This window comes from Chelmon rostratus, chromosome 6 (assembly GCF_017976325.1).
Source record: "Chelmon rostratus isolate fCheRos1 chromosome 6, fCheRos1.pri, whole genome shotgun sequence".
In the NCBI taxonomy this organism is placed as follows: Eukaryota; Metazoa; Chordata; class Actinopteri; order Chaetodontiformes; family Chaetodontidae; genus Chelmon; species Chelmon rostratus.
The window spans coordinates 30036775-30053625 of record NC_055663.1 but is presented as its reverse complement, the minus strand read 5'-3'; the positions used below and the strand labels follow the sequence as shown (position 1 = coordinate 30053625).

The 16851-nt window shown below is 42.5% G+C and overlaps 1 protein-coding gene across 5 annotated transcripts in view; it reads right to left on the bottom strand.

The window, feature by feature from the left end:
* Positions 1-14605, bottom strand: part of ankrd27 (ankyrin repeat domain 27 (VPS9 domain)) — a 34655-nt gene extending 20050 nt beyond the window's left edge. For 4 of the 5 annotated variants that reach the window (XM_041938876.1, XM_041938878.1, XM_041938879.1 and 1 more), the window contains exons 1-9: positions 14324-14605; positions 12057-12142; positions 7336-7458; positions 4102-4212; positions 3070-3378; positions 2737-2796; positions 1574-1627; positions 806-871; positions 272-348 (exon numbers count right to left, since the gene is read on the bottom strand). In XM_041938876.1, coding sequence (XP_041794810.1) covers positions 272-348; positions 806-871; positions 1574-1627; positions 2737-2796; positions 3070-3378; positions 4102-4212; positions 7336-7437 — 779 coding nt within the window. In that variant the 5' untranslated portion in view covers positions 7438-7458; positions 12057-12142; positions 14324-14605. The remainder of the gene's footprint in view (positions 1-271; positions 349-805; positions 872-1573; positions 1628-2736; positions 2797-3069; positions 3379-4101; positions 4213-7335; positions 7459-12056; positions 12143-14323) is intronic. The other variant, XM_041938877.1, reaches the window with a different exon arrangement.
* Positions 14606-16851: the final 2246 nt, after the last annotated feature.

Sequence of the window (16851 nt, the reverse complement as noted above, 5' to 3'; positions counted from 1 at the left end):
AAACAAAACGCTTGCTTGTTGTTTGTCGTCTGGATTGGATTTTTGGCTCATCGAGATTTTTAGGCAGATGATCTAAGTTGTTGGACATTAGAGTATTCTTGGATGCACCAGTGCAGAACAAGCACAAAACCTGGCTTCAAAAAAAACAAAAAACATGAAGGCAACTACAAGTGATGTATCCTCTGACCTTTGACCTTTGTAACAGCCAACATGAGTCCAGTGAGAGGAAGTGGAACATCGAGGACAAACGGCTGCAACATGCTGAACTGACCTGAACTCAGGTTTGACTCCCAGGTGTTTCTGTTGCAGCTCCTGCAGACTCCTGCTAGTTTTGTTGAAGGCGGCGTCCTGTCAATAAGCAGCCCAACAGACACAAGATCAGTTCTGTGACCCCGCCACCACATAAAGTCTGAACATGACTGACATTACACGAACATGAAAGCACACCAACACACATTTCTGCTGCATCTTTCACTCGTTAATTGTTGTTGTTGTTATTTCGTGCTTTGACGTTCTGTCAAATCTTTTCTACAAGCTTTTAACTTGCTGCGTTCAGCTGTGAGCTTGAAGCTGTCAGAAAGCCGCAGTCACAGCATCTGTTCCCCGTTTAAACTTCAACCTTTGTCAAGTTTTTAAACTGTACTCCTTCAACGAGCGACACAACGAAAGAGACAAACTACAGATATTTGGACACATTAAACCAAAACTATTTTTTTTGTAATTTCTTTGTTCTTTCATTTGTAAAGAACATATTTAACTCACAGAGTGTCGTCAGTGAGGCAGAGCGGGGAGACATCACACCTACCTGACTGGCTTCAAGCGTTCCCACGAAGTTAAAAATCAAATCATGGATACCATGATGAACATACATCTGTGATGAAGAAAAACAGAACCGACAGAACATTTTACTTTCAGTTTACGGTGAGAGAGTCACAATCAAAAGTGCACTGAGAGCAAGAGTTCACAGGTCACTTTGCCCCCCGGTGAATTATTTCATTTTTCAGGGAGGAACAGTTTTAGCATGTAAGACAGAGGATGAGGAGGGAGCCAGGACACAAAACTGTTTGTCTGTTTGGGACAGATGTTTTCCTGGTTTACGTGGCGTTTAGCTCGATCATTTATCGGTTGTGATGATGGTTTCTGTCCTTCATTAGTTGGATTTCTCTTCTGTGATGATCATATTTAACACCTTCAGAAGTCTGAAGAAGCATTTTGCAGGTCGATTCCTGCAGGTGAACTTTCATTCTACATTTAGTTAATCATCATAATTCTTGAATGCAACCAGTAACATCACATCAGACGCAGTTCAGACAGTTCGTGTTCGTGCAGGAGAGGTCGTGCAGATGTCAAATGAGCTTTAGAATCAGTCTGATGGACCACTCAGGTTGTCACTCAGGTGCACCACGGACTCTCCTCTGATATTCAAAATGTGGAGATCGTTCCTTCTAATCTGTCTGAAGAAACAAACTTCACCTTATAAAATAAGATAAACTTAATAAATCCCCGCCTGGGGAGATGTGGTGTGACAGTCAGCATAAACACATGAACATGTACAAAGACAGAGTGAGGCTACCTCGACCGCCTGCTTGAGAAGAGTCATCTGAGGCTCCTGCTTCGCCAGAAGTTTCTGTGGAAAACAAAAACGAATCAGACCCAAATGCGTTGGTCACTGCACAGGACATGACGCAACTCCTCGTTACTGTGATTAGGCAGAAAACTGAGAGGAGTGGGGGTTTGTGAAAACAGTTCTGACACAGATCATATTATTAGACTCCAGACGAGACAGTCGAGTGTCCTGAGGCATCATCGCCGTGACGTGTTTGTGTTTCAGCTGAGTGGAGTTAAAGCAGGTTCACAATTCCTCAAGTCTGTCTTAAACAATACTCAGAGGCCAGATTAGGATGTTTTGACATAACTGTAATTTCCCAGCTTGGGATAAATAAAGTATATCTATCTATCTATCTATAAAGATCCTTCTTAATGTTCTTCAGTGGATGTGATGGGGGCCCACGCAGGCAGACATCAGGGAGCCTGGACAGAAAACCAGTTGAACCAGTTTTTTAACAGGTTTAGCTCACCTCCTGCCACCTCTCAGACGCCCCCTGCCTCCCACACACCCACACTGTTCCAAATGGCTAACACCACCCCCCAACATTCTCCCGCACATCACCTCAGGATGTCACTCAGCATCCTGTGGTTGCTGAGTGACATTTGAATGAGCTGACGGTCGTCCCGGTCAGCGTACAGTCGTAGCTTTGTTGTCCCGACTGTCTGCTGCTTGACCTTGTTCTTATGAACCGCCGTCCTGGAATTTTAGAGGATGAAGCAGCCTGACGCTCTCTGTCTCCTCTGCCAGTAAAGCTCTTTTGGCTTACTACCACTACTACAACCAGCACTGTTTTATCCATCCAGCTGGGCTAGAGAACACCACAGCAGTGGTTTTATATTTCTCCTCGTTTCAGGTGATCACCTGATCAGTACCTCATCAAGCAGAACGAGGCGTGCTTGTGTTGGAATTTAACCGACACTGGAAAGAAACGGCTGCCGTACATGTAGAGACGCTGACTTCAGAAAGTTTTCAGAGCTTTTCAAGTGGAACATGCTTTGTTTTGGTCAGATTCAGTGTCGACATTCAGGTTTCCAAGAATCCTGCACCTGAACGCACCTGAAGACCTTCATCTCTACCCAACACTTTCCATTATCTTCATCAGTTACTGCAGGTCAGCTTCTACTTACCAGGCGAGAGTCTCTCAGCAGACACTGAAGACAGTTAGTATAGAGACCGTTCACAGAGTCCTGTGGAGAGGACAGGAGGACTGTCAGTGCTGCAGGGACGTTCTCTGTGGACTCATTAAAACCTTTTATCCTCTAAATGTGAATCCCCTATCAGCTCATAATTACCATTAAAGGAAAAATACACCATAAAAACAAGAGTTTTTAACAGAAGGTTCTTCCTCTGTCTGTCTTTTATCCCCAAATTTCCGTGGCTGGGGATTAATAAAGTATTATCTTATCTTATCTTATCTTATCCAACACAGGAAAAGCAGAGCAGAGAAGAATTTGTCCTACTATGTGGTGTCGGAGTCCCTTCCTCTCCTGCTCTTTGAAGGCTTGACAGAAGCCATGGATGAATTTGTCCAGTTTCTGGGCGTGGCGACCCAGGAACTCCCTGACGTCCTCCAGGCTCTTCAGGCAGTAGGGGGGCGGCGGACCGAGCTCCGCCAGGCTCGGGTCCATCTCGACGGGCCTGGAGATGCACAGGATGCTGAAGCTCTGCTCCCGGTCGTTGTAGAAGGTTTCATCGAACAGGATGGGGACCGACGCCGGGGCCGGGAAGCCGGATCCCAAGAGGACCTGTCTGTCCTGGATCCGGAGCTCCTACAACACAAAACAAGACCAGCACGTCCGGTAAACAGGCGCATCGGATTTGTTCTGTCAAATTAACAACAACTCAGCGTTACCATCACATAAAATCGAGTTTTTGAATGTTCTGAAAGATAATCTCTTATTTTGTCAAAAATCCCAATGAAGACCCAAACCAACGAGTCAGTCCGTGTCTCAACACTACCTGACTTCCTGTCTGTGGCTCTCAGCTCCGAGCTCTTGGGTTCTTAATGAAGACTAAAACACAAACATATACTTTCATGGCTCATTTGATGCATTTCTAATGTTTTCTGGTAATATTTTCAGCTCTGGCACAGAGGATCAACATGTCAGGATTTCATGACCACAAACAAACTGTGGAGTGATGTGAGATTTGTTAACCACGAGCAAAGCCTCACCTTTAACGAAGAAGGTGTGATGATGACGATGTAACAGTGTGAGCTTAATGTGGGTCAGAGGAGAGCCAATAAGCTTCTGTTTATTGAAACCTCTGGATCAACCAATAGAAGGTTCTTGCTTTTTAATCTCAATCTCTTAGAGAAAAACAGAAAGATTTCAGAAGAGCCAATCGGAGCCCTTTGATTTAGTTTCAGTTTTTAAAAAGTCAGCTGACTTGACTGCAGCCACCAAGAGCACGATGCTTTAAATTCAGACTCAGAGACGAGCTTCTAATGTTTACTAATGATGGAACTGAAGCAGTGCGTCAGACAAACCAACCTTTCCATCCACAGTCTGGTATCCGTCCTCCAGGGGCTGCAGAACATAGCTGTCGAACTGAGAGTCTGAGAAGCTGCTGACGGTCAAACTTCCACAACAAGGCACCAGAACCTGCAGGGTTCACCACACCACGGTTTTATTTTAGACTTCAACTATCCAAACTACATCAAATACACATTCTTTCATCATGATTCATGACTCTGAGCTCCTGAGAGGTCAGAGAGCAGCACATTATTATATTTAAATAAACACAGAATGTCATCATTTGAACTGTGTTCAGCAGGAAGTGTTCCTGTGAACCAGTTTTAATCAGAAAACACATTGCATGGTTTGTCAGGACATCTGGTTCAGAAATCAACTGGGGGCCAAGAAGCTGAATCCTCTGGACTTTGGTAAAAATCTGACTTTTCCTTGAGGCCACCATGAGTTTTGGGTGGCTTGCCATAATTTGGTTCACGCATTCATGTTCCCCCTCAGCAACAATCAGAAATCTTGGTGATCTGCTGACTTTTCAGGATTAAACACTCTCTCTTCTGACAGCAGTTCTCTGCAGTGTTCATGTATTCATCTCCTTTATAAGATCATGTGTTCACAAAGTGGTGAGCCTCACTCCATCCTCACAAAGGTCCAGACAGGAGTTTCTGGAGCGTTCCACAACTTTCTGTCGAGGATCAGGGTTCTAGCTCCACCATCACTTTGACTTTGTGTTTAGTGCTAATCCTCAAACGTTCGAATGCTAACAGCTATGATTATAAACGTGCTAAACATTAAACCTGCTGAACATCAGTATGTTAGTATTGTCATTATTAGCATGATAGTATGCTGCTGTTAGCATTTAGCTTAGCAAAGTACAGCCTCCTGACACTGGGACACAAAAGATAACCATTGATGGCAAACTGACAGCATTATATTTCCTTATCTCCTTGGAGATAAATAAAGTATCTATCTTATATTTGAAGGTTGATTTAAGCCTTTAAAACTGAGGTGACGAGCCGGAGGAGACGCAGTGCGTTTTGTCTGCAGTCTTATATGGTTGGTGTAATAGAACAGATCCTCCAGGTCAGCAGTCTGCTGTTGTAATCCAGTTAGATGCTGTTTCCTGTGCTCTGCTGATGTTCTGACGGCGTTCAAATCATCTGAGTTTCCAGAGGAGTCCCGATGAGTCATACACTCAAACATCTGATCTGCTGACGTCTCAGGCATCTTGACCCGATCAAACATGTTTGTGACGGGTGCCTTTTCTCGCTGGTCGGACTGTTTGATCTGACTGAGCTGATTGAGAAAACACATTTAATCACTGATGAAATGAACGCCTAACCTAACTCAAAGAAAAGTCATGCAGCTCTGTCACCTCGCCTGATTAAACAGAAATGGAGAAATGCACTGAAAGGACGGGGGGGGGGGGGGGGGGGGGGGAAAGGAAGCAGCTGAGAGTAGAACTGCTCTTCAGACAGGAAGTGGACCGACAACATGTTGCTCTACTTAAAAAAACGAGTCCGAGCTCGTCACCACGGTCTCCTGAGCTATCATCAGGAAGTCATGTTCAATAAAGCTGCTGGTCTCTGCTGTTCATCTATCCCCGAGGAGGTCCACAGTCCACATGTAGAGGGTCCAGGACTCTCCAGCAGATTCACTGAGGAGGTCTACAGTCCACATGTAAAGGGTCCAGGACTCTCCAGCAGATTCACTGAGGAGGTCTACAGTCCACATGTAGAGGGTCCAGGACTCTCCAGCAGATTCACTGAGGAGGTCTACAGTCCACATGTAGAGGGTCCAGGACTCTCCAGCAGATTCACTGATCAACACTGACTGAAGGAGGAAGTGAGGTGTGAGATCAGAAAGTGGAACTGGAAGATTTGTCAGATCTGTTCACACCTGCCATGTTCCAGGTTTCTCTCTTCTTCTTTCCTGCAGGTTTATTCAAAGATTTTCAATCTCTGCTGGCAGCAAAACAACAATATGGTCTTGGTTTTCTCATTTTAGCCGTTTGTGGTGTTTGTGTTATTCAGAGGTTTCACACTCTAGTTGACAAAACGGCAAATCTTCCCAGGAAATGTTTTCTGGCTGTTCCGGCATCCTGTGTCCACATTATATCAGACAGAAACACAGCAGTACTCTACAGCACTACAGCAGTACTCAGACTGCCAGGAAACAAGCCCAAAATGAAAAGGAGGCAGATCCTGACACCAGAAAGTGGACCGGACAGCCCACACATGGTGAGAGGAGTGCAGACCGGACAGCCCACACATGGTGAGAGGAGTGCAGACTGGACAGCACAGACGCTTCGATTAGCTGCGATTAGCTGCGATTAGCTGCGATTCAAAGTGAGAGAAAACATTTTCAACCCTTTTTGTATAAATTGTCATGTCAATGGTCCCCATTGCAGTCGTAAAGATAAAACTTATAATAAATCTAATAAATCTTAAGTTGGGACACTGTGTAAAATCAAACGTGTTTCTGCATCAGATTCTTAACGAGGAAATCAATTTCAAATACTACGAAACTTCTCTGTTTCAATATTTGACATGTTGGAATTAAACACATCATGAAATCCTCACTTTCTGTTTCTATTCACATTTTACACAGCGTCCCGACTTCTTTTTAAAACAGGAATAATAAATAAAATACTGTTCATCTTTATGATTTGTGGCACTGTGACAGTGAGCAGGACGGACAGGAGACATGAGACAGTGTGGAACTACTGGACCAAAAGACAATCACACACTGCCAACACCTCCTGAAACAGACTCTGTCCATCATTACCAACACCAAGTCACTGAGCTGTGACATATCTATGCATTCACAAAGACTTCTGGGACTTTGGAGGTGGGGCACTCTCTCTTTTTGACTGCTCAGTACTGACCACTGACCAGTGAAAGGATGGAAGACATAAGCCCCTGTCTATTCCATCTCCACGTCCAAAGCTTTTAAGGTCAACCTGGCAGGCAAGTGTTGAGCGTTTAGTTCAGGTGGGACTGAGCTGATGCTCGTCACAGGACGTTCTCACAGGACTGAACACATAAAGATTCACTGCAGCAGAGAAAATCAAATCACGTTTATACAAGAAATGGCCAAATTCTTTCTGCTCTTTTTTCAGCTGTGGCCTCTAAAATCGTGAAAGTGCACATTTTGTCATCCATGTTCATCTGCCGTCCTTCAGACTGGGTTTAACTGAACTGCACTCGCTGCCTTAAAGCGACACTCAGCTGAACGGGGAAAACATGCCGGACTCACGATGCCGTGGAGCTCGGCCACTCGGCTGCAGAGGTCCGGTCTCTGCTTCTCCAACGCCAAGTAGAAAGGATTCTTCAGGATGTTCTCATCATAGACAGCCATAAGGAGCTGGAAGTCTGGATCCTGGAGAGGACAATGGAGGGAACCGATTAGCTCGATTATACAGAGCTTCAAAAGGCCTGCTCTGGGATTGTCCACGACAATCTATCAGATAACAAACCCCATCATCAACCGAAAGGCGGTGCAGCAGAAAGGTCAGAGGATTCATCTTCAGGGAACCATGAATTTAACATTTCATTGTAATCCATCCAATAGCAACTAATTTCTAAGTCTACGATGTCGTACCACACCAATCAGCTACTCAGTAAGTGATAAAGTATAACAAACAAATACTGCATATTTTTACAGCTGAAAACAAAGCTCCAAAACAGATCTCATGATTCCTTCTTTTTCCCAAGTTGTGCTGCATAATATTCTACCAAATAATAACTAAATCATATCAGACAGAGTCCCTTTCAGTTAGGACGGGTGTTATTTTTCCACAATTTTCTGCAAATGTGCAGAATTTCCTTCTTTCAGACCTGCAGTGCTCATCTCTGTGAACGCTCCTGCAGACAGCTGACAGACCACAGATGCATAGGCTGGGCTCTGTTCCTTCCTGTACGCACGCCGCATACTGACCTGAAGCTAGCCGAAGCTCCAGTCCCACAGGGAAATACAGAACTGCTTTGCATGGGGGCTCCTACATGAAGTCAAGGTAAAGTCACTGTGTATCGGACATAATTACATGAAAGTTAGCTCTACATACGTCAGCGTTGTTCGTACATTATGAACATGATGTGGCATCATTAACGCTCTGGACTGAACCTGCTGCTCTGCCGACAGCATGCTGTCTCTGCTTCACCACTTTCACTGAAAACATCTGCGTGCATGTAATTAATCATCTAAATGATAATAATCTAAACAGCTGTTAAGCATCGGCACTCATACGTCGAGACCAGAGAGGCCGTAAAAGGTTTCTCCTGAACCTAAAAGACCGTCAGCGCTTTGTCCACGATACAAGACAAAAGAAATCATTCAACTACTTCTCTACTTACCGATTGGATGTTCTCTCGTCCAAACAGAACAATTCTAGTTTTCAATTAAAATACACTGAAAGGTCATTATGGACCAATGACGCAACTTTAATCCAGTTAAATTGCTGAAAAGACAACAGAAGCAAAAAGCTTTACGACGTATTTTTCACAAAAGATAGTGACGTTACTGCTGATCAGTTTTCTTTTTTCTAATCTTTTTGAAATATTGATGATTGCCTCTTCACAAATTCAGTTTCGATTGATTTATACTCTCAATATTTGCAGACTTTATTATTTATTATATATTTATTTATTACTATATTATTTTGATTAATGATGCTAATTTTCCAATAAGGTTTGCTGCACCACATTGTCTCCTGTCTGCAATAATCATTTGCTGAACCCACGTGGTTTCTATGTTATGGAACTTAATAAAATCAAAACTTTCCAATGTGTTTTCCACAGAAACAGGACAAGAGTCTACAGCCGAGCCAGCAGCTCTGAGGGGCTGCATGGTGCTTTGAGCTAAATGCTAAAGAATGGTAAACATTTAGCCGGGGTGTTTATCATGTTCACCATTGCAGTTAAGTGTGTTAGCATGCTCACGTTTGCTAATTAGCACTAAACACAAAGTACAGAAGAGGCTCATGGGAATGTCATTAGGAGTTTTGTTCTTCAACCAAAGTATGGACACATTAAAGTGTCGACCTGATGATCAGAGACGTTTTCACTCAGAACCACAAAGAGGCACCTCGTGGGGGCTTTAGAGCAGGCATGTCCAAACCACTGCAGGTTTTCATTCCCATCAGGGCTGGACTCATTTAATCCTTCAGCTGATAATTAGCTGACCTTTTGACTGGTTGCAACAAAAACCTGCAGCCTCACGGCCCTTGATGAAAAGTTTGGACATGCCGGCTTTAGAGGGAAGGTCAGGATCACTGAAGTCATTCGTCCTCTGGGGAACATGAATGTACAAAATTTCATGGCAACCCATCCAATGGCTGTTGAGGTATTTCAGTCTGGACTTCAGTGGAAACACTGCCGTACCTAGAGCCGTGCTGCACACATTTAACACTATCCAATCTCCTGTCCTAACCATCAGGCAATAAACCTGATTCTTTTTACACCAAATTCAGTTAAAAAATACTTAATTCATTAATCAAGGAGCAATTCATCTTCACTAAATGAACAAGAAGAGACAGCTGCAACAAACATGCACTACATTAATGAGCAGCTCTGTCAATAAAAAGAGTGAAAGAGTTATAACGACAAGTGTAAAGACATAAAAATCATTTTTTTCTTCTGCATTTACTCTTTAAAAGTCCTCAGAATAAACCAAAGTTTCTTCCATCTGGGGTTTCTGAGGACATCAGTAAAAACAAACTGGTCTCTGATCTGTCATTGCATCTATCAAGCAGCCACAGGACTTTCTTCTAGACTGATCTGTTCCAACACCCATCAGACTCCTCCTAAAACAACTGACCATCCATCAGACTCCTCCTAAAACTACTGACCATCCCTCAGACTCCTCCTAAAACTACTGACCATCCATCAGACTCCTCCTAAAACTAACGACCATCCATCAGACTCCTCCTAAAACAACTGACCATCCATCAGACTCCTCCTAAAACTACTGACCATCCCTCAGACTCCTCCTAAAACTACTGACCATCCCTCAGACTCCTCCTAAAACTAATGACCATCCATCAGACTCCTCCTAAAACTACTGACCATCCCTCAGACTCCTCCTAAAACTACTGACCATCCATCAGACTCCTCCTAAAACTACTGACCATCCATCCTCCTTAAACTAAAGACCATCCATCAGACTCCTCCTAAAACTACTAACCATCCATCAGACTCCTCCTAAAACTACTGACCATCCATCCTCCTTAAACTAATGACCATCCATCAGACTCCTCCTAAAACTAATGATCATCCATCAGACACCTCCTAAAACTAATGACCATCCATCAGACTCCTCCTAAAATTACTGACCATCCATCAGACTCCTCCTAAAACTAATGATCATCCATCAGACTCCTCCTAAAACTACTGACCATCCATCAGACTCCTCCTAAAACTACTGACCATCCATCAGACTCCTCCTAAAACTAACGACCATCCATCAGACTCCTCCTAAAACAACTGACCATCCATCAGACTCCTCCTAAAACTACTGACCACCCATCAGACTCCTCCTAAAACTACTGACCATCCATCAGACTCCTCCTAAAACTACTGACCATCCATCCTCCTTAAACTAAAGACCATCCATCAGACTCCTCCTAAAACTACTAACCATCCATCAGACTCCTCCTAAAACTACTGACCATCCATCCTCCTTAAACTAATGACCATCCATCAGACTCCTCCTAAAACTACTGACCATCCATCCTCCTTAAACTAATGACCATCCATCAGACTCCTCCTAAAACTACTAACCATCCATCAGACTCCTCCTAAAACTACTGACCATCCATCCTCCTTAAACTAATGACCATCCATCAGACTCCTCCTAAAACTACTGACCATCCATCAGACTCCTCCTAAAACTAATGACCATCCATCAGACTCCTCCTAAAACTAATGACCATCCATCAGACTCCTCCTAAAACTAACGACCATCCATCAGACTCCTCCTAAAACTAATGACCATCCATCAGACTCCTCCTAAAACTACTGACCATCCATCAGACTCCTCCTAAAACTAACAACCATCCATCAGACTCCTCCTAAAACTACTGACCATCCATCAGACTCCTCCTAAAACTAACGACCATCCATCAGACTCCTCCTAAAACTAATGACCATCCATCAGACTCCTCCTAAATCTACTGACCATCCATCAGACTCCTCCTAAAACTAACGACCATCCATCAGACTCCTCCTAAAACTACTGACCATCCATCAGACTCCTCCTAAAACTAATGACCATCCATCAGACTCCTCCTAAAACTAACGACCATCCATCAGACTCCTCCTAAAACTAATGACCATCCATCAGACTCCTACTAAAACTAACAACCATCCATCCGAATCCTCCTAAAACTACTGACCATCCGTCAGACTCCTCCTAAAACTACTGACCATCCGTCAGACTCCTCCTAAAACTACTGACCATCCATCAGACTCCTCCTAAAACTACTGACCATCCATCAGACTCCTCCTAAAACTAACGACCATCCACAAGCTTAAAACTCTTCATCTGAAAGCTGATCAACTCACCTCATCACTCTGCTCACAGATCAGCTTCATACTCCTTCAACTCCAGTGCAGACGAACTGGAAACCAGTTCAGCAGAGCAGAGACAGACCCCCCATCTAAGCCACCTCACAACAGGCCGCTCGGTGGGGATGAAACCGAGGAATGAGTCACGTGACCTTCGAGGTCCTCGTGACCTTACGAGTTTAAAGCTACCGGCATGTTTAGAGGTTCCCTCCAGCCCCGACACGGCGTCACATTACACACTGCAGACCGCGGTCACTCAGCTGACGTCTTAGCCTGAGGCTTTCAGAGTGTGTGAACAGGGAATTACTTCAACAGCAGAACAAACAACCAACAGTGAGCAGATTAAAGGTCAGCCATCCACACAAGCAGGACTACAACCAGCAATAGTTTGATTTTTAAAGAATCCAAACTTACAGATCAGTACGACACGTCCAGAGCGTCCCAGCGACAAGACGCTGATCGTGTAATGGCCCGAGTTCAAATCCAGGTCAGGACCTGTGCTGCATGAATCCACAAAGAAGTAGAAAGAGAAGGAGGGATAAAAGAAGAAATGAGAGAATTTACATTTATGTTCAATATCTGTTCACACATTTCATGCTTGGTGCTCGAAACAGGGGGATGCAGGACCTGAGGAGATCATTACAGTAAAAACAAAGAAATACAAAGCAACAGTCGGACACGACTATTACTGAAGAAGACACCAAGATATTGAACTAAGTCATACATCTGAAAAGCTGGAACCAACAAATGTTTATCAATATAGTTACAACTGTTTGCTGATCAAGTCATTCACTCATTGACTTATCATTGCAGGTATTATATTAAACACAATTTGTGAGGCCAGACACACTGAAAAACATGATAATCAGGCAGCAGCAGATGAGTAGAAAAATGAATGAATCAAAAACTAAATAAATAAAAGCTACAGGTTACTGTGTGTAGGAATAAACACCAGCAGCGAGTTCACGATGTGTGTGAAGCTTTTCTTCAAGGAAACATCTTCTGACGCACCAACAATACACATGAGGTCAGACAACAATCAATATATTACTTTAGATTATAGTATTCATGAGGTCTAACAATCAATATATTACTTTAGATTATAGTATTCATGAGGTCAGACAACAATCAATATATCCCTTTAGATTATAGTATTCATGAGGTCTAACAATCAATATATTACTTTAGATTATAGTATTCATGCGGTCTAACAATCAATATATTACTTTAGATTATAGTATTCATGAGGTCAGACAACAATCAATATATCCCTTTAGATTATAGTATTCATGAGGTCAGACAACAATCAATATATCCCTTTAGATTATAGTATTCATGAGGTCAGACAACAATCAATATATCCCTTTAGATTATAGTATTCATGAGGTCAGACAACAATCAATATATCCCTTTAGATTATAGTATTCATGAGGTCTAACGATCAATATATTACTTTAGATTATAGTATTCATGAGGTCAGACAACAATCAATATATTACTCTATATTATAGTATTCATGAGGTCTAACAATCAATATATTACTTTAGATTATAGTATTCATGAGGTCAGACAACAATCAATATATCCCTTTAGATTATAGTATTCATGAGGTCAAACAATCAATATATTACTCTATATTATAGTATTCAGTAGGTCAGACAACAATCAATATATTCCTTTATAGTATTCAGTCCTGATGGGCCACACACGCCTGCAGAGATGATCAGGGTGGAGCAGAGACACCTACCACTGAAGAGCCTGCAGCACCAGCAAACACTCCACCCTGGTCTTTCACTGGTATGTCCTCCAGCAGGAGGTACTGATGTGTGACCCCCCCCACCCACTCACAGGATGTGTCAGTAATCTATACTGACTCTGAGCCACGAGATATTTGTCTATTTCAGAGATCAGACTCAGCATCAACGACTCTGTTATGAAGCTTGACTACATTTCACATTTATGTAGTTTGGTAACGTAAGATGATTTTGTTCGTGGAAAATTCAATTTAAAAATCTGCCACTTCAATGTTTCTTTGCTATGGTCGACTGAAGAGTCCTTCTACCTGATCTTTGACTTCATAAACTCTCAAATGTACTGTTGGACCCCCCTCCGTCCATTGTGTAGCATTATAAATGGTCAGCGGTGATGAACGAGTTCGTTATCATCGTCTTTATTCCTGTTCTTCACTTTGTGATCTAACGGTAATTCGTAAACGTTAAATGAGACATTTTTTGAATCGGCATCGGCTTGACGTCCTTATTACGTTCGGGGTTGGTTTAGGGTTAGCTACAGTTACAACATAGCTTTGCCTCCAAGGGGCAGTTTCCCTGTCACAGGTGACAAGACTGATTTTCAGCTAACTAGCTACTGCTACCAAACCACAGTCGTTTGGTCACATTTATGAGTTCAGACATTAGAACCTCCAACGCGACTCGGGCGACCAGGACTGGGGACCGGAAGTTTTGCCATTAGCCAGCTAGCTACAAACAACAACACGGTTTTAGCCCTGCAAGAACCGAAGCATTAACAGCTAGCATTAGCTCTGCTGTGTCGTGGTCAGCATTAGGACATTTTACGTGTTAGCTTATTAACGTGTTAGCATGTCCAGCTAGTAGCGATAATCCAACCATAACAATCACACAACACAACAATAACAGAAGGTTACTAAGATGACTGTTTACCTGTTATCGGTGGGTCCCACAGGTCATCCAGACTTGATCATGGCAGCGATAAACACTTAGTGTCCCGTCTCAAGCTGTTTACTGTGATCAGCTGGCTAGCAGCTGCCGGACCTTTGGACTGGGTTGTCAGACATCAGGGAGGAAACACGTAAAGTCTCAGAAGAACCTCTTTTCAGCAGGACTTGAGTCGCTTAGTCTGTACATTGAGCAGCCTTGCTGATTAAAGGTTGTCTCCACACGTACATGTGAACGATTCTTCAAATTCCGCTTTTCCTGCTCAACTTCAAATGAGCCAGAGATGCTTCACACTGCCCCCTACCGCCCAGCAGCGTGTAGTTCACTGACGAAGACTGACGCTCAGTGAATGATCCTTTCTTTGAAGGGACACTTTACACATTAAAAGTCAGTTAATCTGTCATTTTATATATATATATATATGTGTGTGTGTGTGTGTGTGTGTGTATATATATATATATGACTTTAATGTGCGTGTGTGTGTATGTATACATACACACACACACATACAGTGCTTAACAGATTTATTAGACCACCACCAAGTGTAAGGTGCCACTAAATTAACAGTATTTCTGATTACCAAAATATATTTTTAGGTTTCTGTAATGGTTAATCCACCAGTATGTGAATGCTCTTTATTCAAAATGATATCTGCTGAAATATAACTATTGTTGTTTTCCATTTTCTGTTTTACAAAAAAGCAGAAAAAAATAACAAAGCACATTCTTATATTTGATTGAGATGCCAAGTTACACTTGGATTTACGTGTATTTCTGAACAGAAAAAATGTTTTAGTGGTTGTTATTCTTGATTAATTTCTGACTTCTCAGATAATTCCACAGTGCTGGCTCAAATTTGAGTATAACAACGTGAAGTCGGTTTGAACTTCCTCACTGCGATTTACTGAATTCAAAAACAAAACTTTCATCAAGAGCACGTCTCTGGAACTGAACTCAGGACCACTGTCGAAAAGTACATAAAAACAATGCCGGCAAGAGTGCAAACTGTTATCAGGGCCAAAGGAAAATACTACGATTTTTGGTTAATACACGTGAATAAGGACCATTTAGTTGTTAGTTTGTTATTTGCCTAATAACGATTCAATTTTTAGTTTGAAACTAGTTTTTTAACAGATTTCTGAAATGTTTTTCTTGTTTTTTAGACAGGTGGTCTAATAAATTTGAATAAAATAAAATTTAACATTGTAATACACAGTGACAAACACTATTCTGCTCTATCATTATTTTGACTTCTGTTACTTTAAGAACATTTTGCTAATAATACGACTGAACTTTGACCTCAGCATGAATGCAGGAGTTTGGTTTGAACAGTTTCTGTACAAGAATAAACCAACAAATAATTGTCTTAATAAATGTCTTATTGCTCTTTTTAAAGGTCCGATGATATAATTGATCCATTTGAACATTTTACCCCTATACAGTCATAACACAGTATGTGTTGTAATACCTGAGGGTTTGACTAATAACTGGAACCATCACACAAGGGTCTTATGCAGTGGAAACAGGAGATACTTCCAGTCCACTCATCTCTAAGAATCCTTGGGCGCTGCTATGAGCCGGAGAGCTAACGTTATGCTAGCGAGATACAAAGTCGACAACATCACATATGGCTGACAGTCAGTAAACACAGCTGACAGAATGTTGAACAACAAGACTGATTGTCATTGGTCCCAAATCAATATCAACATGTCCATGAATCCAGTATTCATGCAGACCGTGGTATAACTACATTTAAACCACAAGTATTGTTCTAGAGTTTTACTTCATAGTTCTTCACTCCAAAGAGAGGAAGGTCCCCAAATAACATCTTGTCTACGAGCCCGTGACCTACAGCCAGGCCTGTGTGTGTGTGTCTGCGTGTGTGTGTCTGTGTGTGTGTCTGCGTGTGTGTGTCTGTGTGTGTGTCTGCGTGTCTGTGTGTGTGTGTCTGTCTGTCTGTGTGTGTGTCTGCGTGTGTGTGTGTGTCTGTGTGTGTGTCTGCGTGTGTGTCTGTCTGTCTGCGTGTGTGTGTATGTGTGTGTCTGTGTGTGTGTCTGCGTGTGTGTGTCTGCGTGTGTGTCTGTGTGTGTGTGTCTGTCTGTCTGCGTGTGTGTGTATGTGTGTGTCTGTGTGTGTGTCTGCGTGTGTGTGTCTGCGTGTGTGTCTGTGTGTGTGTGTGTGTCTGTCTGTGTGCGTGTATGTGTGTGTGTGTGTCTGTCTGCATGTGTGTGTCTGTGTGTGTGTGTGTGTCTGCGTGTATGTGTGTGTGTTTGTGTCTGTCTGCGTGTGTGTGTGTGTGTGTGTTAATATTCCAGGAAACGAATGTTAACATAAATACATTGAACAGTTCTGTTCTGTTTGTCCTCAATAACAAAAACTAACAACTAATATTTTAAAAACTGAGTAACATTTTAATTCTTTAATAATTAGGATGTAAAAAAGGCACCAGAGAGCGTAAAATGCAGCAAACTAGAGTTTAATAAAACAAATCCAGAATAAAGAAAGGCATGCAGT